General features: G+C 36.5%; 1 protein-coding gene across 2 annotated transcripts in view; it reads right to left on the bottom strand.

Annotated features, from left to right (window-relative positions):
* Wnk3 (WNK lysine deficient protein kinase 3) overlaps window positions 1-24,937 on the bottom strand; it is a 97,500-nt gene that overhangs the window by 62,895 nt on the left and 9,668 nt on the right. For both annotated transcript variants that reach the window (XM_052171683.1, XM_052171684.1), the window contains exons 2-9: window positions 24,757-24,929; window positions 23,059-23,279; window positions 21,455-21,612; window positions 14,442-14,530; window positions 8,307-8,526; window positions 5,287-5,581; window positions 2,095-2,195; window positions 1,711-1,854 (exon numbers count right to left, since the gene is read on the bottom strand). In XM_052171683.1, the coding sequence (XP_052027643.1) occupies window positions 1,711-1,854; window positions 2,095-2,195; window positions 5,287-5,581; window positions 8,307-8,526; window positions 14,442-14,530; window positions 21,455-21,612; window positions 23,059-23,279; window positions 24,757-24,929 (1,401 nt within the window). The remainder of the gene's footprint in view (window positions 1-1,710; window positions 1,855-2,094; window positions 2,196-5,286; window positions 5,582-8,306; window positions 8,527-14,441; window positions 14,531-21,454; window positions 21,613-23,058; window positions 23,280-24,756; window positions 24,930-24,937) is intronic.

The following is a 24,937-nucleotide window of genomic DNA, read 5'->3' as shown; positions in this document are numbered from 1 at the left end:
ACATAATCCACACATCTAATGAGGTACAAGAAGATAGGAGGAGTGGCCCCTGGTTCTGGAAAGACTCAGTGAAGCAGTATTCGGCAAAACCAGAACGGGGAAGTGGGAAGGGGTGGGTGGGAGGACAGGGGAAGAGAAGGGGGCTTACGGGACTTTCGGGGAGTGGGGGGGCTAGAAAAGGGAAATCATTTGAAATGTAAATAAATTATATCGAATAAAATAAAAAAAAACAAAAAAAACAAAAAAATGCAAATACATTCTAAACACATACTATACTTAAGCATTGGAACCTAGGTTAAAGTTAAGCATATATTCAACATACAGGATAGGCTTAGAAAGAAATGAAGGTGAGCTCAATCGCAAATGTATATTTTTGCATATCATTTAAAAATACTGCCCAAACACTGAACTGCATCTATAGACCAAGTTTACCCACAGCATATCTTAAATGCTTCTGTCATTTTTCAAGTGTATATCTGCTTTCTTTTACAAGATTATTAGCTCTTTAAGGGTAAGAATAAGATCTTATCCTACTTTATTTTCTCAGAAGGTAATAGGAATTAAAAGTCTATTGATAAACTAAAGCTAACTATAGGTCAATTTCTTAAAAGAAACAAATGTACCACATGCTAACTGAAGAATATTTGAAAACTTAGAGCACCTTACTCCCAGAGAGGGAAAGTACATGCATGAGGAGGAGAGTGGAACAAAAAAATGGATAATGCAAGACAAAAATGCAACTATCTCGGAAGTCCATGACACAAGTAACCTGAACACAGAGTGGATACATGAATTCACACAAAGATGGTTTACTTATTGTCATAAACAAATAATACTTGTTTTGTGCATTGCAAAGTCAAAATTTCTCCAATAGAAAAAAATCTAAAAACAATCCAAGAATTTAGGTGAATGTGGTAAAAATTAGCAAAGTCTATGAAATGATATTTTTAATTAACTGCAACAGATATTCCTCCATCATCTAACCTGGAAAAATTCAATACAAAGAAAAGACTAGTTTATCAAGAAAAAGAGATAAGAGTCCCAAATAACCCTTTGGTTGCACTAATTTCTCTATTCTCCAATTATAGATGTAGTACTTTTAAAGTCTACTTGTACGATATTAAATAGATCCTCAAGAGAAATGTACTGGGTATGAGGACACATGAATAACTTTGAACCTTCAGTGGCCTTTGTCTAATCTATGATTAACTGATAAATGGGAATTGTTACTTGTCAGAAAACATAGACAATGGGAAATATGTTTAAATTAATAAACAGCCTCTAAAATATGGGTCTTATAGAGGATGGACATAGTTTAGAGAACTAGCTACTCTTTTAGAAGACCTGGGTCAATTCCTAGCACCCACATGGCAGCTCACAACCAACTTTAAGTCCAGGTCCAGGAGATCTGACACCTTCTTCTGGTCTACAGGTACCAGGAATGCATGTGGTAAATAGACATACATGCAAGCAAAACACTCAAATAAAATTAAATAAAATTTAAACCTAAAATTGAAAATACTTTTAAAAATATGTCTAACTTGCTGGGCAGTGGTGGTACATGCCTTTTATCCCAGCACTCAGGCAGCAAAGGCAGGCCAGTCTCTAAGTTTGAGGTCAGCCTGGATTACAGAGCAAATTTCAGGTCAGGCAGAGACACAGAGACATACTGTCTTCAAAAAGAACAAACAAGTAAGAGATGTGTCTTACCTTTATCTGTGAGACCTTCTGAATAGTTAAGGGAGACATTTGGGACTGTGAAACAATTCCAAGTCCAGCAGCATGTACGGGCTTAACAGAGGATTGACCTTGAACCACAGGCAAAACTGGGGACTGAGTCAGTTTTTGCTGCTCCTGCAACTGGTAAATAGAAGAAAACAGATAAATCCTCCAATTTACAATATAATACATACACATACATTTATATATAAAATATCAGTACATATAGAGTATATACTACATATATAATTATATATTAAAATATAATAGCAATTCTCTCACCCCTGAAATTTGCTAGCATTGTCTTACTAGTCGGTGAAAAGAATGTATTTGGTCTAGAACCCTTATGTCATCTTGTAGGATACTAGAAAGTACCTGAGAGTTAGTTGTCTGGTTTGAAGAATAGGCTCCAGTGGGATGACTTGCAGTATCTGAATGTAGAACTGCTCTAGCTGCTGGCTCAGATGAAGTGTCACCTTTAACAATAGAAACGAGCAAAAAAGGTAGAAGGGAAACTATGAAGCATGACATTCAAATGGTATAAATAACAATAAAATGTTCCTTTAATTTTTTCTACTATAACAATCATAGTTTCAGATTAAATATACACACTTAATAATTAATATTTTTCAAAGGATTAATATCAGCATTGGGGAGATAAAAGCTTAAAGATCTGAAGTTAGAGGCCATCCTGGGTTATATGTGAGTTCAAGGACAGTGTAGGCTATAAAGCAAGGACTGTCTCAAAAGCAAACAAGTACCCAACACATAAAATGAAATGTTGACACTGGGATGTAAGCAACAGTTTCTTTTTCTTGAATGCTAAGAATCAAACACAGCCTCGGACATGATGAATTCGCATTCTGCTATTGAGTATGTTTTCATCCCTAAAATTTTCTTTGCATGTTTCTTCTGATTGTGAGAGTACACTCAAAAAACAGGGGAGAAGAAGAGGTAGAAGAGTGGGTTGGAGAAAAAGAGAGAGAGAATATGCTCACATGTGTGTGCACAGGTATATATCTCTGGTTATTGGTGCTTTTTGTTGTTGTTGTTGTTGTTGTTGTTGTTGTTGTTGTTGTTGAGGCAGGATCTCCACTGGCCTGAAGCTCACCAAATAGGCTTGGACATCAAACATTGGGGACCTGCCTGTCTCCACTTCTCCAGCACTGGGATTACAAGTGTACACCATCAAGCCTGTTTTGCTTTGTTTTTTAAGGTGCATTCTGGATATCTAATTTATGTCCTGTGCAAGGCAATTACTGAGTCATCTCCCTAGCCTGACATCATACTCTTGATCCTCCTACTTCTGCTTTCAGCATGCTGAGATTATAGGCAGATGTTACCCTGTCCACCTTCCAAAGTCTTAAATTTTTCTTTATAAAGCAAACTTAAAATAATCATAAAACCCAGGCATAATGGCACATGTTGTTAATTCCAGCACTTGTGAGGCAGAGGCAGGAAGATCTCTGTAAAATCAAGGCCAACCTGGTCTACAGAGCAAGTTCCAGGACACCCAAAGCCACATAGTTGAAACCCTATCTTGAAAAACAACAACAAAATCACATAATTCTAGGAACTTAAGATATGGAACTGAAGATATATATTTGTGCTAGATTACTTACCTATAATGCACAAGGCCTTGGGCTCTACTCCAGTCAGTACAAGTGGGGGTGGGGTATAGAACAAGAAGTAAGACAGTAGGAAAGGAGAACAGGAGGGGAAAGAGAAGGCAAGGAAAGGGGAAGGGGGAAGGGGGGAGCTGCAGCTAGACACAGTGACATGTAACCATAAGCCCAGCACTTAGAAAGCATGGGCCAGAGGATCAAGAGTTTGAGGGCACAGCCTGGACTATATAGCAAGATCATCTCCAGAACAAACAAACAAAGAAGAAAATCAAAAAGAATGATAAAGAAAAATCAACTAAATCCATTTGTCAATCATTTCATGTATATCCTAACTAACATACACTTGTTAAGATTTAAATAAAAGTCTCATGTCATGGTCCATAACTCCTACAAAGTGTTTAGGAAAATGTACTCCCTTTGTAGAACATCTGCCTATAATGATGCAAATACTGTGGTTTTACTTTTTACTGATTTATATTTTATTTAATTAATTATTTGCTGTTGCTGTTGTTTTGACACAGTCTCCCTATATAATCCTGGCTGACTTGGGATTCACTATGTATACCAAACTGACCTTTAACTCACAGAGATCTGCCTGCCTCTGAATTCAGAGTGCTGAGATTAAAGGCCTATGGTACTATACCCCGCTACTCAGTGTTCTTTAAAAAGACAAATGAATTACACAAAAAAAAGCCAATAAAACAAAAAGCAAAATGAGACAAAACCTTAGAGGATTTATGTTTTCACTCCAGTATAAAATACTAAGGCTCTTAATATCTAGAAAACCCCTTCTTAAGAAACAGTTATTATATGTAAGTACACTGTTGCTGTCTTCAGACACCCCAGAAGAGGCATCAGATCCCATTTCAGATGGTTGTGAGCCACCATGTGGCTGGGATTTGAACTCAGGACCTTTGGAAGGTCCTGAAGTGAGGGCTCTTAACTACTGAGCGATATCTCCAGCCCATGGGTAACCTTCTTTACTTCAGCTCATCTTCCTAACTGCCCTGCCTTTTAGTATAGGCATTATTCAGATAGTAGCATTCAGGAGTAACAATACTTGATTTATGCTTTTGCCTTTTGAAGAGAGCAGCATTATAGATTTAAAAAGAAATGATACCATGAAGTCTACAGAGTTGGGTCATAGTGTGACTGTAAATTCTCCAAGTTTTTTAGGCCTTCATCCTGTATGCTTTTAAGTGGATATGTTAGCTTCAGAACTCTGGAATGCTTTTGATATTAGCTAAGGTGCCTGACCCAAAGATTTTCAATTGATTGGTATAATATATAAAAAATTATAAGCACATTATGAATACTTTCATTTAAATAAAAAGGAGAAATTTTTATTGATGTGTTAAAATTATGAGTTTTAAAAGGGAAAGAACAGTAAATAAACAAACTTTGGCATTAGTTTTGTGTGAAAAAAGAAACAAACTTTAATTCTTTAATTCTAAATCTTTAATTCTAAATTTTCTTCATAGGCTTATGCTAGACTATTATAAATATTATTATCATTGCTCTGAACTGGAGTAATTACAATAATATAATATTTCTGCAACTAGAACAATGGGCAGTTGGCAAGTTACTTAATGAATTGGGATGACTATCATGTACTCCAGACTGGTCTTAAACTAGCTGAGTATTACCATGCACTTCCAATCCTCCTGCCTCCATTTTCCAAATGCTGGAATTATGTGTTAAGTACTACCATGCCCAGTTTATATGGTGTGGAAGATCAAGCCCAGGTCTTCCTGCATACGAGGGTGTACTCTTAACTGGAACAAATTCCTAGCCCAACTTTCTTGATTTTAATATAAGGAAACTATCTGGTCTATTTCAAATGTTTTTAAAGGCTTAATAGAATAATAGACAGTAGAATACTCTGAAAAGGTCAAAATTGCTATTTAAGGAACTACATTTCTTTATCTTTCCACTGTCTTACCCCTAACAGAGAAGGTCTGCTGCTGCGGTTTGCCTTGCAGAAGCTGCTGTCGAACATATTGATCAACTTCTGTTTCCTCACACTCAGCCGCAGTGTGTGGACCAGGAGCAGGTTGTAAAGTTGCAGTCTGCTGCTGAGGAAATACATTCTTCACATACTTGCACTGGGAATCCCTGCGTTCCTCTAAGCATCCAACAGGCTTCTTTTCCCTTATCTTTTTAATCAGTGTCACTCGATCCCTAATGGATTTAGCAACAGCTTTGGAATCACTTTCATGGAAGAATCCAGACTTGACCTACAAAGAAAACATAATAAATAAATTCTTCTTTAAATTTTTAGCTTTCTTTATTTAAATCATATTTTATACCCCAAATCCAAAATTCTAGTAAATAACTGATAATTAATAGTTAGTCTCTATGTGCTTTTTAAATTGGACAAGTACACATATGAGAGTCTTTATCTGGTATCCAGACACTATTGTGAATGCCAACAAGCACTTGATGGCAGGAGCCTGATATAGCTGTCACCTGAGAGGCTCTGCCAGTGTCTGACAAATACAGAGGTGGATGCTCTCAGCCAACCATTGAACTGAGTACAGGGTCCCCAATGTAGGAGGCTAGAGAAAGGACCCAAGGAACTGAAGGGGTGTGCAGTGCCATAGGAGGAACAACAATATAAACCACCCAGTAGCCCCAGAGCTCCCAGGGACCAACCAAAGAGTACACATGGAGGGACCCATGGCTCTAGCCACATATGTAGCAGAGGATGGCCTTGTTGGACATCAATGAGAGGAGATGTTCTTGGACCTGTGAAGGCTCATTGCCCCAGGGCAGGGGAATATCAGGACTGGGAAGCAGGAGTGGGTGGGTTGGTGAGGAGTGGGAGGGGGAAGGGATAGTGTTTTCAGAGGGGAATGAGGAAAGGGAATAGCATTTGAAACATAAATAAAGAAAATATCTAATAAAAAAAGAAGTGAAGCAGTATTCGGCATAATCAGAATGGGGAAGTGGGAAGGGGTGGGAGGGAGGACAGGGGGAGAGAAGGGGGCTTACAGGACTTTCGGGGAGTGGGGGGCTAGAAAAGGGGAAATCATTTGAAATGTAAATGAAAAATTATATTGAATAATAAAAAAAAATACAATTTAAATAGAAAACAATACTTCAGGGTATGAGCAAGAGGATTTTCTAATGCCAGTTACAAAGTCTGTCTTAAAAACCAGTAACAGCATGCCCACTATTGACAACTGGGAAATATAGCTAAGTAAAGTGATATTTTTATCTTGTATGATGAGCACATTATCTGATGCTGTAAGGTGGAACAAGGTTAGTGAGAAATGAGCTGCTGGAAAAAAAACTTTAAAAAATTTATGTGGACAAAACTGAAAAGTGGCATAGAGGAAAGGAAATTTGGAAATGGATTGACATCCCCCAAATAAAAATATTGTCTATTAAAAACAATACAGATAAAGTTTGGAGCAGAGATGAAAATTCTAAGCAATATTCTAAGCAGAGATCAACAGCAGGGTACTTGCATTAGAATAGTGAGAAAACAGGAAAGGAACAGAGGTGAGCAGCAGAGAACATAATTTGAAGTACTACAGTATACCATGTTATCCCTATAGTCTGCTGGCTTGCTTGTTTATTTTTGAGACAGTATCTTATGTAATACAACTTAACCTTAAGTTCACTTATATATGTAGTTCAGAGTGACTTCTGAACTCCTTAATCTTTTACCCCTACCCTCTAAGTGCTAGGATTACTGGCAGGTACCACCATGTCCAGCCTATAGTCTGCTTCTTAAAAGTTAAGGATCTATAGATCAGAAATTTCATGGTAGTTAGAAGATTATTAAAATATTAATGAGGGTGATAATCCCATCACTTGGAAGGTGGAGCCAGGAGGCTTGCCATGGGTTTGAGGGTCAGCCTGGGCTACATTTTTATTACCAGTTCAATCAAAGCTATACAGCGCAATCCTGTGTAAAACCAAAACAAAATGACAGAAAACATATGAAGCACACACATCTAACTTTGCCTACCTTAAAGTTCTCAATAAACTCATCTCATAGTAAATAAAATTTAAAGTTACAGATCAATAAAAACAAGGTTAGACACAGTGGCACACACCATTCCAGCAGTGGGAGGCAAAGAAAGGAGCAGCAGAACTTCATGGCCACCTGCAGCTACACAATAAATTCTAGGCCAGTTTGGGTTATATAAAACTCAATCTCAAAAAAAAAAAAAAATCAAACAAAAAACTTGAGAACCAGTCCACGAGGCCCAACATCCAAATAATAGAAGTTCCAGAAATGAGAAACAGTAAATCATCTGATCGTCCTTCCTGTACCTTCTGAGAGCTAAGATTTCTTGTGCATACGTGTATGTGTGCAAATGCACATGAAGGCCAAAGGCCAACATCAGAAGTCTTCCTCTATTGCTCTTCACCTTATTTTTTGTGGCAGAGCCTCTCAGTGGACACCTTGTACTGTCTTCAGCCATGCAGGGCTAGGGTTACAGAGCTACACTACACCACTTGACACAGGGGCCAGGGATGCAAACATAGGTCCTCTTAATTGCACAACAGGTAATTTATCAATGGAACCAATTCCTCAGCCCCCAATTTTATTTTAATAAAAGCAATGTTGTAATTTTGTTTATAATATGTGTGCAAATTTAACATATCTTGCTAATAAAAATACTTTCCAATGGCATAACAATATAAATAAGGAAAGTAGAAGAGGAATCTTTGAGATAGCTGTGTAAAATGCTTGCCATGCAAGCATGGGCACTTGGGTTTAGAACCCCAGCACCTGTAAAAGCAAAGCAAAGAGCACATACCTATAATCCCTGCACTGGGGAGATAAAAGTATATGCAAGTGCAAACATACCTGTACAAACATGGGGGGAGGGAGAGAGAGGAGAGCACACAGAAGAACATGAAAGGGAAGAAAGCAATGAGCAATAGAAAAGAATCTACTGGATACTGGAATGTGTAGGGAAAGCATTACTTAGGTTTGTTTACCATTTCATACGCCACTTCCTCAGGTGTATCTGCTTCTAAGTTGAAACTGAATTCAATAGCTTCATTGTCTTTATGTTTGCCTTTTAATTTCTTAGGATCTTCAACCCAGAGTCTTAGAGCCAGGGATAAATTTGAGCAATCATCTTCCTCTGCTAATTCCACCCTCAGTCCAGTATCCTCAGCAAAGAATGCATGGTTTAGTAGGTCTTTGATAGATAACCTAGTAAACAAAATATATTTCTCATTACCAATTCTCCCAGTCATAAGTAAGATATAATCCTTTAAATAGTAAAAATTAATTGTATCAAAGTGAGAATCTTACTTTACATTTTCTATTAATTCATTAATAGTTTTGTTATTAAAAACTACACCTTATAATCAATTTATTATTAGGGACACAAAAATGTCAACTCACATGAATACAGAATGATCTTAATTAGGTTATTAACCAGTAACAATCTTGATAACACAGTCTACACACATGAAAGTATACCTAGAGAGAACTGTTAAGTTCAATTTATTAGCTTCCCTTAAGCCACTGGCTTACATTATTAAGACTAAAGTAATAGATTTTCATTTTTTTATCTGATATATTCTTTACTTAATAGATTTTCAACAAAGGAAACTAAAAATATTTCCAAGATATATAAACTGTAAGGTGAATTGAAAATGCAGACTCTTACAAATGTTTTAAATAGACATTACTCAACAATTATCAATTATCGATTAGCTAGAAGGTGTGTGTAATAGCCCATTACTATATCACAGCAGTTTCCAGCTTGAGTAACATAGTGGGTTCCAGGACAGTCTGGGCTATAGAAGGAGACTCTGGTTCAAAAGGCTTTTTTTAAAGGCTATTTAATCAGTGTATACTTCACTCTTTAGAAGAATGTCACAGGTGAAGCTAATAATGTGGTTCAATGAAGGACAGTAGTTTTCTGTCTCCCTGTGTAGCCTTGGCTGACTTTGAACTTGTTATATAGACCAGGCTGGCCTTGAACACAAGTAGACTAGCTTGCCTCTGCATCTCAAGTGTGGGAATTCAAAGGGTGTCCTACCATGTTCTTACTCTCACCTTCTTCTTCTCTTTCTTTTCTTCTTCTTTTTTTTTTAAATATCAAAACAGAGTCTCACTATATATGTCAACAAGCCTCCAAATGTCAATTCTTCTGCCACAGCCTCCTATGTGCTAGGATTACAAGCATGCCCAAGCATACTTACCTCCAGTGGTTTACTAGAAGTACTAAACTCTAATTTTAGGCTATACTACACACATAATTGTTACAACCCTAGCTTAATAACAAAGACTAACCATCTCTCAAGAGACACAAGAGGATATGGTTTCAAAGAATTCTTTTGCAAGCTGGGGCAAGTAATTTTTCTTTCACAAAATTTTAAGAAATGAACATTATAATTCATCTGTCTGTATCTATCATGTCTACATAGAGAGCCCCTGCTGTAAAATACAAATGGATAGCACAGTGAAGCATATTTTTTAATTTTCTAAAGCTCTTTATTTTTAGCTTAAAAAAGACACATATGCTTAACTAAGGCAGTATGATAAAAATGACTCACTTATTAGTTTTAACACTAAAGGAAGATATGTTTAACACTAAAAAAAGAATGTATGAACAAGCTGGGTGGTGGTGGTACACGCCTGTAATCCCAGCACTCTGGGAGGCAGAGACAGGCAGATTTCTGAGTTCGAGGCCAGTCTGGTCTACAGACTGAGTTCCAGGACAGCCAGGGCTATACAGAGAAACCCTGCCTTGAAAAACCCAAATCCAAAAAACCAAAAAAAAAAAAAAGTATGACAAACTGAACCCTTTGTCTCTTGATAAAAATTTTAAGTATTTTTACTAAACAAAAGCAGCAAAAGAAAATACTGATTACCTACTATTGATAACATATTGCTGTTAAGTATTTTATGTTAAGTATAATATTTGAATCATAAATATTACATATCTTGAAGAATTAGTAAATACATTTAAGATGACATTAAATGTGGGTCTATGTTTTAATCTCAGTATGATTTTGTGGTCTGGGCTTTTTCTAGTGCAGTAAAGATTACTTGAGTATTTTACTGTTCTTTAGTTATATTGTAATTACAAGCAACGATCAGAATCTAAAATAAAACTATGAACTCAACCCAAAATATTTAGTGTATTTATTACACTTTATGTAGAGGTCAGAGGACAACTTATACGAGTTGTTTCTCTCCTTCCACCATGTGGACCCTGTTGTAGAAATTTTTAATCCCCAATTTCGGGTTTCTACCCTGCTTTAACCATTTAATTCCCAGAAAAAAGACACACAACTTTTATTATTTACAATAAGCCTTAATGAGCACTAGAGCTGGGCAGATATTACTCTCTATGTTGTTAGAATCCACTTTCCTATTGATAACGTCAATTATTTACTATGTTTCATTTGAGCTACTCTTAACTCCAATTGACCAGCCCTCAGAGCCATGTTTTCTTGACTCCTAACCCATGGAGTCTCTCTCCTCTTCCTCCTTTTCATCCTCCTCCTCTTCCTCTTCCTTCTCTTCCTCCTCACCTTTGTCTTGAACCTGGTCCCTCCAAACCCACCTACCTCTAATTCCTCCAGTAATTGACTGTAGCCAATTTTATTTAACCAATAGTTTTAAATCAAGGAACAAGGTTTGTACAACAAAAGCTTGTAAACATAAAAGACTTATAGGCATAGACCGTCTAGTATAAAATTTAGCATTACGATACATAGCAACAGACTAAACCTCAATAATTCTCCTTTTTAGTCTAAATAAAAAGGCTGTTTCTCTTCGAATAATAAACAACATACCCTAGGAACAATTATTAAATTATTATGAAAATTATTAAGTTAAGGTTACATTAAAAAATCCAGTATGTTCATATTTAGCAACTCAGGAGAAAGTATTCTATTATCTATGCTATCCTGATGAGTTCAGAGTTCTGTATCTAAGCCAATTTTTATCCTAACTTGTATTACACTCCTAAAATTATCTTCTTAGTCCTAGCGCATGCATTTAAATACTAAACAACTTACAGCAAGTATCTGGGGAGACAGCCAGGTCAGCAATTAGAATGGTAGACTAGTGGTTACCCCCCAGTAATTGTCAAAGCCAAATAAAATAACCATAATCTGAGTCTAATTTATTTGTAAACTAATTGGGGATAATCTTAAAGTGATTGTATACAGGGCCCTGATTTCAAGTAGCTTTATCCACTGAGCCACCTCGCTGGTACCATACAATATTTTAAACTTTATTTTAAAGAACATGTTTAGGACTGAGTGTAGTGGAACATACCGTTAATCCCAGCACTTGGAAGTAGAGGCAGGTGGATCTCTGTGAGTTTAAGACCAGCCTGGTCTACAGTGAGTTCCAGGACAGCTAGAGCTAATAGTAAGAACCTACCACAGAACAAACAAACAAAAACATGCCTAGGGCATGTTTGGTGATAATCAGTGGTACAGTACTTGTCTAGCAAGTATGAGGCCTTAAAAGCAGTATTTATCATATGATCCAACTATCCTAATTCTAGGTATATAGTCAAAAAGTTTAGGATCACAGACTTAAACATATGTCATACTCCAATGTTCATATAACTCATAGTATCCAAAAGGTACTAAGGTTATACCTCAATGGCAGAGTGCCTGCCTAAAATGTATAAGGCTTTGGGTTTTATTTCTAGTACAGAGAAGAAGAATACCCAACAGGTGAAATTAAATATTTATTAACACATGAATATATAATGAAAATGTGGTGTAAATGTACAATGGATTACTCATTTTAAGAGAAATGAAATGCTGATACATGCTACAATAAAACTGGAATACACCAAACATAATCCATACATCAAATGAGGTACAAGAAGAAAGGAGGAGTGGCCCCTTGTTCTGGAAAGACTCAGTGAAGAAGTATAGGGCAAAACCAGAACGGGGAAGTGGGAAGGGGTGGGTGGGAGGACAGGGGGAGAGAAGGGGGCTTATGGGACTTTAGGGGAGTGGGGGGCTAGAAAAGGGGAAATCATTTGAAATGTAAATAAAAAATATATCGAATAAAAAAAATATATTGAATGAAAAAAAAAAAAAAGAAAAGAGGGAGTAAAAAGGGAGCTGGAGTTTGAAAATAAAAAAATCAAATTTGAAAAGCCATACTAAACCAGGACAGGGTGGGGTTAGGTGGGGTGGAGTGGGGTCAGAGGGTGGATGGCACATTCCTTTAATCCAAACACTGGGGAGGCAGAGACAGGTGAAGCTTTGTGAGTTTGAGACCAGCCTGGTCTACAGAGTAAGTTCCAAGACAGCCAGGGTTGTTATACAGAGAAACCCTGTCTCAGAAAAAAAAGAGAAAGAAAATCCAAACTAAATGTAATAAATCAAACATAAAACAATAAACATTCCACTTACATAAGGCACCTAGAAAAAGCATATTCACAGACATAGCAAGTAGAATAGAAAGAAAAATAGAAAGACATCCTTCTCCAGGTGTCTAGCTAGCTAGCTACCATCCTGCAAGCCCAAATCCACAGGCCCAACCCTTGCCACATCCAACCTCTCCACCTAGCCAGGTCCTCCATATCCTTGCCCTCAGTCTAGCAAGACAAAGAACTAACAAAAGAAAATATAGACAATATGAAAGATTAAGGCAATATCCACACCCCCAAACCCCACCAGGTCTATAAAATGTCTGCCAATAAAATTACCTAAATAAACCCCAGGATACAGAATTTAAAATAACAACCATAAATTTCAAAGGATTCAAGGATTTAAAAAAGATACACACAAGAAGACATACAGACAGACAGACACACACACACACACACACACAGATGTGCATGCACGCGTTCAATTAAATTAAAGAGAAAAAATAATGGAATGATGTCCAAGAAAACAAAAACATAAGGCTGATAAAAATGACAAAAAAATTAAGGATTTGAAAATAAAATTCAGTAAAGAGAAATAATGACGAGGACTCAAGTTAGCTAGCTAAACATGGCGTGAACAAGGATGGCACCAATAGACATGCTAATATGGAAGGGGAAAATTCACATGGACTCAACTCTAGACACAGAAATATAGGCTACTAAGAAGCACTGAGAGTGGAAGAAAAGCCCCCCAAATTGTCACTCAATATCAAATGGTTGGCTCTAAAAATATATACATGTACTGATACATTTAGATGATTGTGTGTTTGTATGTCTGTATTAACATGTAACAACATTTTTTTAAAAGGAAACTATGAATGAGAGGATTTGGGGGAATGAACAATGGAAAGGGGGAAATGATACATTATGATCTCAAAAAATTATTTAAAAAAAGAAAATAGAATAGAGATTATCAGGGTCTGAAGGAAGAATTCTGAATTATTAGTGGTTACAGAGCTATAGTTTCAAATGGAGAAATATTTTGGGGGTGGACAGTGGTGATGAATGTATAACAATATGAACATATATAAAATGTTTCTGAAAGACACAGATAAAAATGGCTATAATGGGATTTGGGAGATGGCTCAGCCATTAAGAATATTTGCTGCTCTTCTAAAGGACCCAGGCTTGGTTCCTCACCCTCACAGTGGGCAGCTCCCAACTGCATATGATTCCAGATTCAGGGGATGTGATACCATTTCTGGTTTTTGTACACATATACATATACATGGTACATATACATACACCCAGACACACAAACACACACACACACAAAAATATTTAAAAAGCATTCAAAGATGAGCTTGCCAAGTTAAATCAGTAATTAATTATACATAGATAAAAATAAAAAGTAAAAGCCAATACTAAAGGAGTTTTATATAAAAATACTCCTTGAATAAAAGTATCTATATTACTTATACCATAATTGTTGGCACAAAGATAAAACCAAATGTAACCTACCTGCTTAGTCTAAACTACTTAAACAAGCAATTTGTTACCTGACTTACATTTTACTTTTAAATTTCTATTTTACCTTACTATTAAGTTGTGGTGATAAAAGTTTGTCCTAACAAACGCAAATGTCAGTTCAAATTCAGCACATGATAGCAAGGTTTAAAATTGTAAACAGCATGCAGGAATATACATTACAGTATCCAGGATTAAAATGCATCCATCATTTATATAATGTTATAATTCCACCAACCTTTCAGATTTGTTTTGTCGAATACATCCTTCAATTATTTCTTTCACTTCAGGGTCTGTGACTTTATTAAAGCTGGCTGGTTTTATTCCCTGGGAGAAAATGGTCACAAATTAAACAACTAAAAGCAAAAATCAACATGACATTTGTTAAAACATTTTTACCATAAAATATCAAATTATTCCATGAGATCATTATACATAGAAATTTAACTTACAAGTTTTTAAGCAGGGTCTCACTACATAGCCTTGGCTGGCTTTGAAGTCTTTATGCCCTCAGTTCTCAATCTATGGGTCTCAACTCCTTTGGGGGTTTCATATCAGATATCCTGCATATCAGATATTTACATTTCGACTCATAACAGTAGCAAAATGACAGTTAGGAAGTAGTAACTAAAATCATTTTATGCCTGGGGTCACCACAACATGAAGAACTGTATTAAAGGGTCACAGCATTAGGAAGGGTGAGAACCACTGCTCTATGTAGACCAAGCTGGCAGAAAACTCATAGAAATCTGCTTGCCTCTGTCTCCCAAGTGCTGAGAATGCAGGCTGGGGCCACCACACCCACCCAATTTCAACTTTTTAAAATTACATTTCATTACTGATGGGGGAGAAAGGATCCTAGCACACATGTGGAAATCAGAGAATAACTTGCAATAAACAAGTGCATAATAACCTAGAAACTTGGAATACCCAAGAAATAATCCACATATTAAATGATGTCCAAAAAGAACAGAGGAGTGGCCCCTGGTTCTGGAAAGACTCAATGCAACAGTATAGGGGAATACCAGAACAGGGAAGTGGGAAGGAGTTGATGGAGGAACAGGGGGAGGGGAAGGGGCTTATGGGACTTGCTGGGAATGGGGATGCAGAAAATGGGAAATCATTTGAAATGTAAATAAAGAATACATTGAATTAAAAAAAATTAGAAAAAAAAAGAAAATCAACCTTAGTTTATTCAGTTACTATACAACAAATCACAACAATGGCTACCCTCAGGAAGAATTTGGATGACATCCAATAGAAAGGCTGAATTTAAAAAGTATAAGAATTCAACTTTAATAGATAAAAGAACCCCTAAGGGCTTTAAGAAAACCCAAACTGCCAAATGTTTTAATTGTAACAACCAAAGTCATTTAAAAAGAGATTGTAGGCAAGGCACTCCTAGAAACAATGATTTTTTTTTCCTAGAGAAAATCCAAAAAGAAGGCTCCAACATTCTGAAATATGCACAAGGTGTGGCAAAGGTCAGAACTGGACTACTGAATGTAGATCAAAAAAGAACAAACAAGGTAAGCCCTTGTTTAAAAATGCCCTAAGAGTCCCCAGTATGAAATTCAAACAGCCATCTCAGATCAACAACAGAGAAACTCATCAGCCGAACAATTAAACAACACTGCTTTGGATATAAACATTAATAACACAGATAGCAAAACCAGAACAACTTTAATAGATAAAACAAAAAACTCAAGAGAGACAAAGGTTTAATGGATACAGGAGCAGATGTAAGAAAGAGACATTTAATAAACAAAATGGCATAAGAAATCTCCAAGAGACAAATACATCGGGAGAAAGAAAATGTTCTTATTTCCATAGGGAAAGAAAAATTATAGATTCTGTCCAAACTGATAAAAATCAGATTTGATAGAGCAAGACCCCCTGATGATCTTGGCTACAGACAAAAAAAAAGAAATCAAGAAGACCAAAGAGGACAGGTAACATGATTTGCTGATCCCTCTACATGAGAACAGTCCTGAGATTGGCTATGACATTTAAATATCTCTAGCCAGAACTTCAGCTTACATGGTCAATAAATCTTGTTGGCTACAGAATTCTCATGACTTATTATTGCATGCCATCCTTTCATATCTCATGAATGGAGATTAATATTGCAGTTTGATTATATGATTAAACTATTAAGACAGTTGTGTTTCACCAGCTCAAAAAATAAGGAAGAGGAAATAATCCTTAATTGATGCTGTTTCCTGTAAAGACTTGCTTTTAAAACTGCTTCAACAATCCCACTAAAATCAGGGACTAGACAGGGCTGTCCTCTCTCTCCATATCTTTTCAATATAGTACTTGAAGTTCTAGCTAGAGCAATTAGAAAACATAAGGAGGTCAAGGGGATATAAATTGGAAAGGAAGAAGTCAAATTATCACTATTTGCAGATGACATGATAGTCTACTTAAGTGACCCGAAAACCTCCACCAGAGAACTCCTACAGCTGATAAACAACTTCAGCAAAGTGGCTGGTTATAAAATCAACTCAAGCAAATCAGTTGCCTTCCTATACTCAAAGGATAAGCAGGCTGAGAAAAAAGTTAGGGAAACGACACCCTTCAAAATAGCCACAAACAATATAAAGTATCTTGGTGTGACTCTAACCAAACAAGTGAAAGATCTGTATGACAAGAACTTCAAGGCTGTGAAGAAGGAAATGGAAGACCCCAGAAAATGGAAAAATCTGCCATGCTCATGGATCGGCAGGATTAATATAGTTAAAATGGCCATCTTGCCAAAAGCAATCTACAGATTCAATGCAATCCCCATCAAAATCCCAACTCAGTTCTTCACAGAGTTAGAAAAAGCAATTCTCAAACTCATCTGGAATAACAAAAAACCCAGGATAGCTAAAACTATTCTCAACAACAAAAGAAATTCTGGGGGAATCAGTATCCCTGACTTCAAGCAATACTACAGAGCAATAGTATTAAAAACTGCATGGTATTGGCACAGTGACAGACAAGTGGACCAATGGAATAGAATTGAAGATCCAGAAATGAACCCACACATCTATGGTCACTTGATCTTCGACAAAGGAGCCAAAAACATCCAGTGGAAAAAAGATAGCCTTTTCAACAAATGGTGCTGGTTCAATTGGAGGTCAGCATGCAGAAGAATGCGAATTGATCCATTCTTATCTCCATGTACTAAACTTCACTCCAAGTGGATCAAGGACCTCCATGTAAAACCAGACACACTGAAACTAATAGAAAAGAAACTGGGGAAGACCCTAGAGGACATGGGAACAGGGGAAAAGTTCCTGAACAGATCACCAATAGTTTATGCTCTAAGATCAAGAATTGACAAATGGGACCTCATAAAATTAATTACAAAGCTTCTGTAAGGCAAAGGACACTGTTAAAAGGACAAAACGGCAACCATCAAATTGGGAAAGGATATTCACCAACCCTACATCTGATAGAGGGCTAATATCCAATATATACAAAGAACTCAAGAAGTTAGACCCCAGGGAACCAAATAACCATATTAAAAAATGGGGTACTGATCTAAACAAAGAATTTTCACCTGAAGAAATTCAGATGGCCGAGAGGCACCTTAAGAAGTGCTCAACATCATTAGTCATTAGGGAAATGAAAATCAAAAAAACTTGAGATTTCACCTCACACCAGTCAGAATGGCTAAGATTAAAAACTCAGGAGACAGCAGGTGTTGGCGAGGATGTGGAGAAATAGGAACACTCCTCCACTGATGGTAGGGCTGTAAGATGATACAACCACTTTGGAAATCAGTCTGGCAGTTCCTCAGAAAACTGGACATGACACTTCCAGAGGACCCTGCTATACCTCTCCTGGGCATATACCCAAAGGATTCCCTGGCATGCAATAAAGACACATGCTCCATTATGTTCATAGCAGCCTTATTTATAATAGCCAGAAGCTGGAAAGAACCCAGATGCCCCTCAAAGAAGGAATGGATACAGAAAATGTGGTATATTTATACAATGCAATACTACTCAGCAATTAGAAACAATGAATACACAAAATTTTTAGGCAAACGGTTTGATCTGGAAAATATCATCCTAAGTGAGGTAACCCAATCACAAAAGAATACCCATGGAATGCAATTTCTGATAAGTGGACATTAATTAGCCCAGAAGCTCTGAATACCCAAGGCACAAATCGCATAACAAATGACTCCCATGAAGAAGTATGGAGAAGGTCCTGATCCTGGAAAGGATTGATCTAGCATTGGAGGGGAATATAAGGACAGAGACAAAAAGGAGGGAGGTGATTGGAGAATGGATGGAGAGAAGAAGGTTTATGGGACATATGGGGAGGGGGATCCGGAAAAGGGGAAATCATTTGGAATGTAAACAAAGAATATAGAAAATAAAAATATTAATTAAAAAAAACTGCTTCAAGAGGGCTGCTGACCCTAGATGACCTTAGTACATCCAGCCTTTTCAGACTGTTCCAATCAGGACTTCTGAACTTAATCAATACATACCGACTGGACAACAAATGATGGCAACTAGCTTTCTTAAAACTAACCATCTTTCTAATTTTCTTGGTCCCCAAAAGGAATCCTTCCTCCAAGTTCAACAAGAAGCAAATATAAGAATACCATTGTCCCAATCCCTTAAAATTGTAGTGGTTTAGATCATATGGATTACAGTTATGTTATCATTTTAGGGAATGATTACAAATAATTATGGTCTGGATAGAGAGGAAACAAAAGAGAGGTTAGATTCAGGATCTCTTATCTCTTCCCTTTTCTCTATCTTACTTAGGTAAGAGAAGGGGGGTCAAGGAAAAAAATGAGGATACAGAAATATCATAGGAAATTAGACAAATAGGGATAGAATCTACGCTCAAATAAAAAAAAACCCTATTTTATAGCCATAGTCTTACATTGGAACAGAATTTTCTATATAAATATAGAAATAAGGTTATTTTTGATACACTGGTATAGGTATTATATATTGATGCAAATTTTTGGTATGCATAGAGTATATATGTTTTTAATGTTTATTTGAGGTGTTGTACTTATATTCTTAAAGATACAATATAAGGTTTCTGGCAATTATGAAAACTATTGCAAAGTGTTAGGGATGATAAAAAGTGCAACTTGTGAACTATTAGGGATCATTAAGAAATACAATTTAAGAGTCAAACTCATGGTCATATTAGATACTGGTTTAGTTAATTACAGTAAAATGTTTTCAATGTTGTCCAAATAGTAAATAACTAAGAATAAACAATGTTTGCACTTTAGACATACTATAGATAGTTGGTGTTCAAAACCTCAGAGATCCATAGAATATGGCATTTAAAATTCTTTGATTATTAAAAGATCTTTTGACTATGAGATCTGCTCCAAGCAGAACCCCCATTCCACTTCAAAGAAGATGATGATCATCAATAGCCTCCATACGGAATTGCTTCAATTATAGAAAACTATCCACTGGGGAAAGAAAATGCCGACACTTCAACTACAGACAAATCTTACCAGAAAGGACAGACAGACACAGGAAAGACTACTACCAAGCTCTGTCAATACAGAGTAAGCAAGTCCTTTATAATTCCTGCTTCAAAAAAAGTCTGTCGGATAGTCTGGACCAGAAGGCTAAAGATAGATACTCCATTGTTATAAAGAATATTTGGGACTGTCCAGGCAGTCAGCTGTCTCTGTCACTTCTATAAGTTTTAGAAACTGTGTCCTTGTACTTTCTGCATACTCAGGTACTATTCCTTCCCAGGTCTCTGATCGGATTGAAGACTAGATAGTCATAGTCTTACTATAAGCTTAAGTTGTTTAGGATTTAAGATAATATTCTATGTCTAAGAAGATGTTTTTCAGATGGTAATACAAGTTGGGATAGAAAATTATTTAGAAACAGAACTCTAAACTCACTGAGATAGATGGTAGATTTTATCTAAGTTGCCAAATATAAATAGACTGGAAATTATGAATGTAAATCTTACCTAATATTTTTCATAATTGTTTCATAAGTTTTATAATTGTATTCAACTTATATTTGGAAGAAAAAGAGCCTTTTATTAGACTGAAAAGGGGAATTGTAGAGAGAATATCTTGTATATTATATAGATACATCTCTTGTCAATTAAAAAGCTTATGGCTTATGGCTTAGACAGGAAATGGGAGGTGGGACATCTGGAAGGTGAAAGGATTCTAGAATAGAACCAGGTGAGGGAGAACTGCCTGGGAAGATGTAAAGAGATGGATACACGTTACAAGATGTAGGCTAAAATAATTGGGTTATTTTAATTATCATTCTAGTCAGAGAAGAGCCTAGCAATATGACCAAGGTTTTTGTAAATGTATTTTGAGTCTGAATCTTATTTCTGGGAACGTGGGGCTGGGAGAAAGAGCCAGAACTAACTTCTACACTTATTTTATACTTCTTTTATCTTAGTTTCAGGATTGGGTTTCATAATGTAGCCCAGGCTTGCCTCAAACTTACAACCTTCTTTCCTCAGCCTTCCAAGTGCTAGGATTATAAGTAGGCACTACTATATCTTGCTAGTTATATCTTAATTTATATTATTCTCCTCCTAGAAATGTAAGCTCTCAGAGAGTAGCAAACACTTCTTGTCATTGCAGTCCTTACAATTTCTAACATAAAAAATTATTCATAGCAGGGGATCCAAATGCTTTACCTCTAAAACTACATTTTGAAAGCTTTTTCATAATTGGGCACTTAAAAGTATTATAAGCTTTCAAGTTCTTCTACTTAGTCTTTATTATCCACCTTTAAAAACAAAGACCAATTGAGCCAGACATAGTGGTGCACTCCAATAGGGTTCAAGTACATAAATAGAAACCTTTATCAATCTAAAGGTTTTCTAAATGCAATTGTTAAACTAACATTGTTATATAAAACTAAATCATGTCTGGCAGTGGTGGCACATGCCTTTAATCCCAGCACTTGGGAAGCAGAGGAAGGTGGATTTCTGAGTTCAAGGCCAGCCTGGTCTACAGAGTGAGATTCAGGACAGCCAGGGCTATACAGAGAAACCCTGTCTCGAAAAACAAAAAACAAACAAACAAACAAAAAAAAAAACCACCTAAATCATATTGAGTGTGGTTAATTCTTTTTCACAAGAGTCTTGTTTATAATGGTCAAGCGTTCTACCATTAAGCCACACCCCTTGTCCCATTATTAAATTTGACTAAGTTAATTGTATCAATCTCAGTATAAAATGTGGGAATCTGACAAGTAAAATGAATAAAATTATACCTACACTGGTTACTTTACGGTATATTTGTGCTGCATTCTGGCACTCAGAATACGGATACTCCGAAGTAGCCATTTCCAACATACACATCCCAAAAGCATAAACATCTACAGATTCATCATAGTGTTCTTCATACATCTCTGGAGCCATAAATTCAGGAGTGCCTGTAAAATAATATCACAACCATATTTTTATTAAAGAGAAAAATACATTCAAGTCTTTCTTTCCCATAAAAACTATCTGTCAATTTCTGCCCCCTCAAAGTAAATCTGTAAGTTAGGCCCGGTGTAGTACTGCACACCTTTACTTCCAGCACTTGGGAAGCAGAGGTAGGTAGATCTCTTTTGAGTTTGAGGCCAGTCTGGTTTACAGAGTAAGTTACAGGGCAGTCTGAGCCATATAGAGTGACCCTTTCTCAAAAAACAGCAAATTTAACAATCTGTACTAATGAAGTACAATTTAAAACATTCAGTGTTAGGTTAAGATGTTAAAAATCCAATTTTAGACAGGCATGGTAGCTCACACTTGTAATCCTAGTACTTAAGGGGTAACCAGGAAGAAGGCCAGAATTTTAAGGTTATTCTCAGCTATATAGTATGCTCAAAGGTCAGCCTGGTCTATATTAAAATCCTGTCCTAAGAAAAGAAAAGGCCAGGCACCATGATGTAAGCCTTTGATGCCAGAACTTATGAGGTAGAAGCAGAAGTATCTGAGTTTAAGGCCAGCCTAGTGTTCATAGCAAGTTCCAGGTCAGCCAGAATTACATAATAGGCCCTGTCTCAAAAAACAAAGATAGCTAGATACAGATAAAATCTGATTTTATTTATAACTCAGTTCAAATTTGGATAAATTAATTAAGAAAAGTTTGTTCCTTAAGTCCTCAGAATCTTTTAATAATCCTTAATAGACGGGGCTGAAGAGATAGTTCAGTGGTTAAGAGCACTTGCTGCTCTTGTAGAAGACCTGATTTCAGTTCCTAGCGCCTACACAATGGCTCACAACTGACAGTAACTCCAGCTCTAAGGGTTCCAACACCATCTTCTGACCTCTGTGGGCATAACATGCAGGTACCACACAGACATACATGCAGGCAAATACCCATACATGCAAAATAAAGATAAATTTAAAAACTAACAGTTCTTAACACATTCTACAAAATATACACAGTATGATGTATTAGAAATAGGTCAGTTTTCATAAAATTGATCTTTCAAAGCAAATTAACAGTTGAGTGTCCTGGCTGGGTTTTAAAATCCAAAGACTGAGGAGCCAGAGAAGGGAGGATTAGGAACTCAAGGTCATCTTTTACCACATAGTGAGTTTGAGGACAGTCCAAGTTATATAAGACATTGTCACAATAAAACTTGTAAGTGCATGTGTGCGTGTGTGTGTGTGTGTGTGTGTGTGTGTGTGTGTGTGTGTGTGTGTGTGTGTGTGTGTGTGTGTGTGTGTGTGTGTGTGTGTGTGTGTGTGAGACATAAATAAATCCTTAAAAAACAGGCAGTGGCCAAAATTTTGTTCAAGACAGTAGATGACTTATCATTTCTGATCCACTCCTATACAACTGACAAATCAAATACACAGCAAGTAAACTGTAAAATACTAGTCACCAATGACACTCTTTGCAAATGATGTGCGCATTAAGGTTGCAAGTCCCAGATCACCAATCTTCACAGATCCAGTGGGTCCTGTGATGAAAATGTTGTCACATTTCAGATCCCGGTGAATAATAGGAGGTGTCCTTGTGTGTAAGAACTGCAATCCTTTTAAAATTTGCCTGCACCAGCTTCTTAAGACCTTTGGTTTCATGACTTTAAATCGTTTTAAGTACCTATAAAGAGAAAGAAAGTTCGTATGTAAACAAACATTCCCAGATTATTCTACAAATACCACTATGAGTGAGATGTTCTTATTACTTATTTACTATGATTACTGCCCCTGAATAATTTTTAAGGTTTATTTTTTATTTTCATTTATGTATTTGTTAATGTGCACATATGTGCAAAATGCCTGTGGGGGCCAGAAGAGGGCACTACACCCCTGGAGCTAGAGTTACAATAGAGTTGTAAGGTGCCCAGTGTGGACACCACCACTTGAACTCTGATCCTCTGCAAGAGCAGCAGATGCTAACTACTAAGCCATCTCTCTAGCCCCAGATTTATTTTCTATTGTCTGCTGTAGCAAAATTAAAATATAACAAAAACCTCATTCCAATCTAATCTTTCAGTGATTTACCCCACAAAGAAATGGTTTGACCTACTCTAAAAGATGTTCTACAAAGTCCAGCACTTTTAATTAAAAATATGAATCACACTAGAATGACTTTTTTTGTAATGGAAGCACCATTTTCAAAAGAAATCCCTTCTCTGCTTCTAATTAATGACTTACCCAGGCACTGCAGAACTTGGCTACATAAAATTTTAGTGTAAGATGCCAGGAAAAATGTACACTTCATACTTAATTATTTACAACTGATTATACAGTCAATTTATACCACTAAAAATTGATTACAAACAAAAGAGTATAATTATATGGTAGTAATTCCTTACTAGATGGCAAAACCCTTAGCAAATCATTCTTTCAAAAATGCAATCATATTCTCTCTATAATAATTTTCAATTCTCAAATTCTACATCTCTAAAACATTATCTTTTGTGGGGTGTTTTTAGAGTTATGTTTTCGTGTACATGAGTATATATGTGCTAAATGACTGCCAGGTACTCACCAATGTCAGAAGAGGGCACTGGGTTCCCTAGAACTAGAGTTACTGATGGTTGTAAACCATTACATTGGTGCTAGTAGTCTCTGAAAGAGCAACAAGTGCTCTTTTATTTCTGAGCCATCTCTATAACCATCTTTTTTGGGGTTTTGAGGCACGATTTCTTATAGCTCGGGCTGACCCCAAACTCATGATGTAGCCAAGAATGACCCTGAAGTCCAGATCCTCCTATCTCTACTCCACCATCCAGTGCTAAGATTAAAGGTAGGCGCTACTATTCCTAGTTTTGATGTGGTGCTGGGGATTGAACCCATAGCTTCATGCATGCTAGGCAAACATTTAACCAATTGAGCTTGATCCTCAGGTATCCAAACATTAACTTTTAAACCATACATATTCTGACAAACTTCATAAGTAGTTTTAATACTAGGAATGGAAGCCAAATCTTTCTACATAGTAAATAAGTTTTATTTCACTGAGTTATATAGTACCAACCCTTCTATATACCCTTAAGTCAAAGTTTATAAATAACTTTCATGACTCATTAAAATGATTTTCATCTCAACTGGTACTATCAGAGTCAACTTACGTCTTTAAGGTTCCTGATGTCATTAGTTCAGTCACTAACACAATGCATTTCTTTCCTTTCAATGTGGACTCCCATGAATCATAGAATCGAACTATATTGGGATGCTGAAGGCCTTTCAACATCTCTGCTTCTTCTTTGAACCGTTGCTGCTCAGCTTTAGTTAATTTGCGGTCCTAAAATA

This window comes from Apodemus sylvaticus, chromosome X, assembly GCF_947179515.1.
Source record: "Apodemus sylvaticus chromosome X, mApoSyl1.1, whole genome shotgun sequence".
Lineage (NCBI taxonomy): Eukaryota > Metazoa > Chordata > Mammalia > Rodentia > Muridae > Apodemus > Apodemus sylvaticus.
The sequence above is the reverse complement of the archived record's forward strand: the minus strand, read 5'-3'. Positions and strand labels throughout refer to the sequence as shown.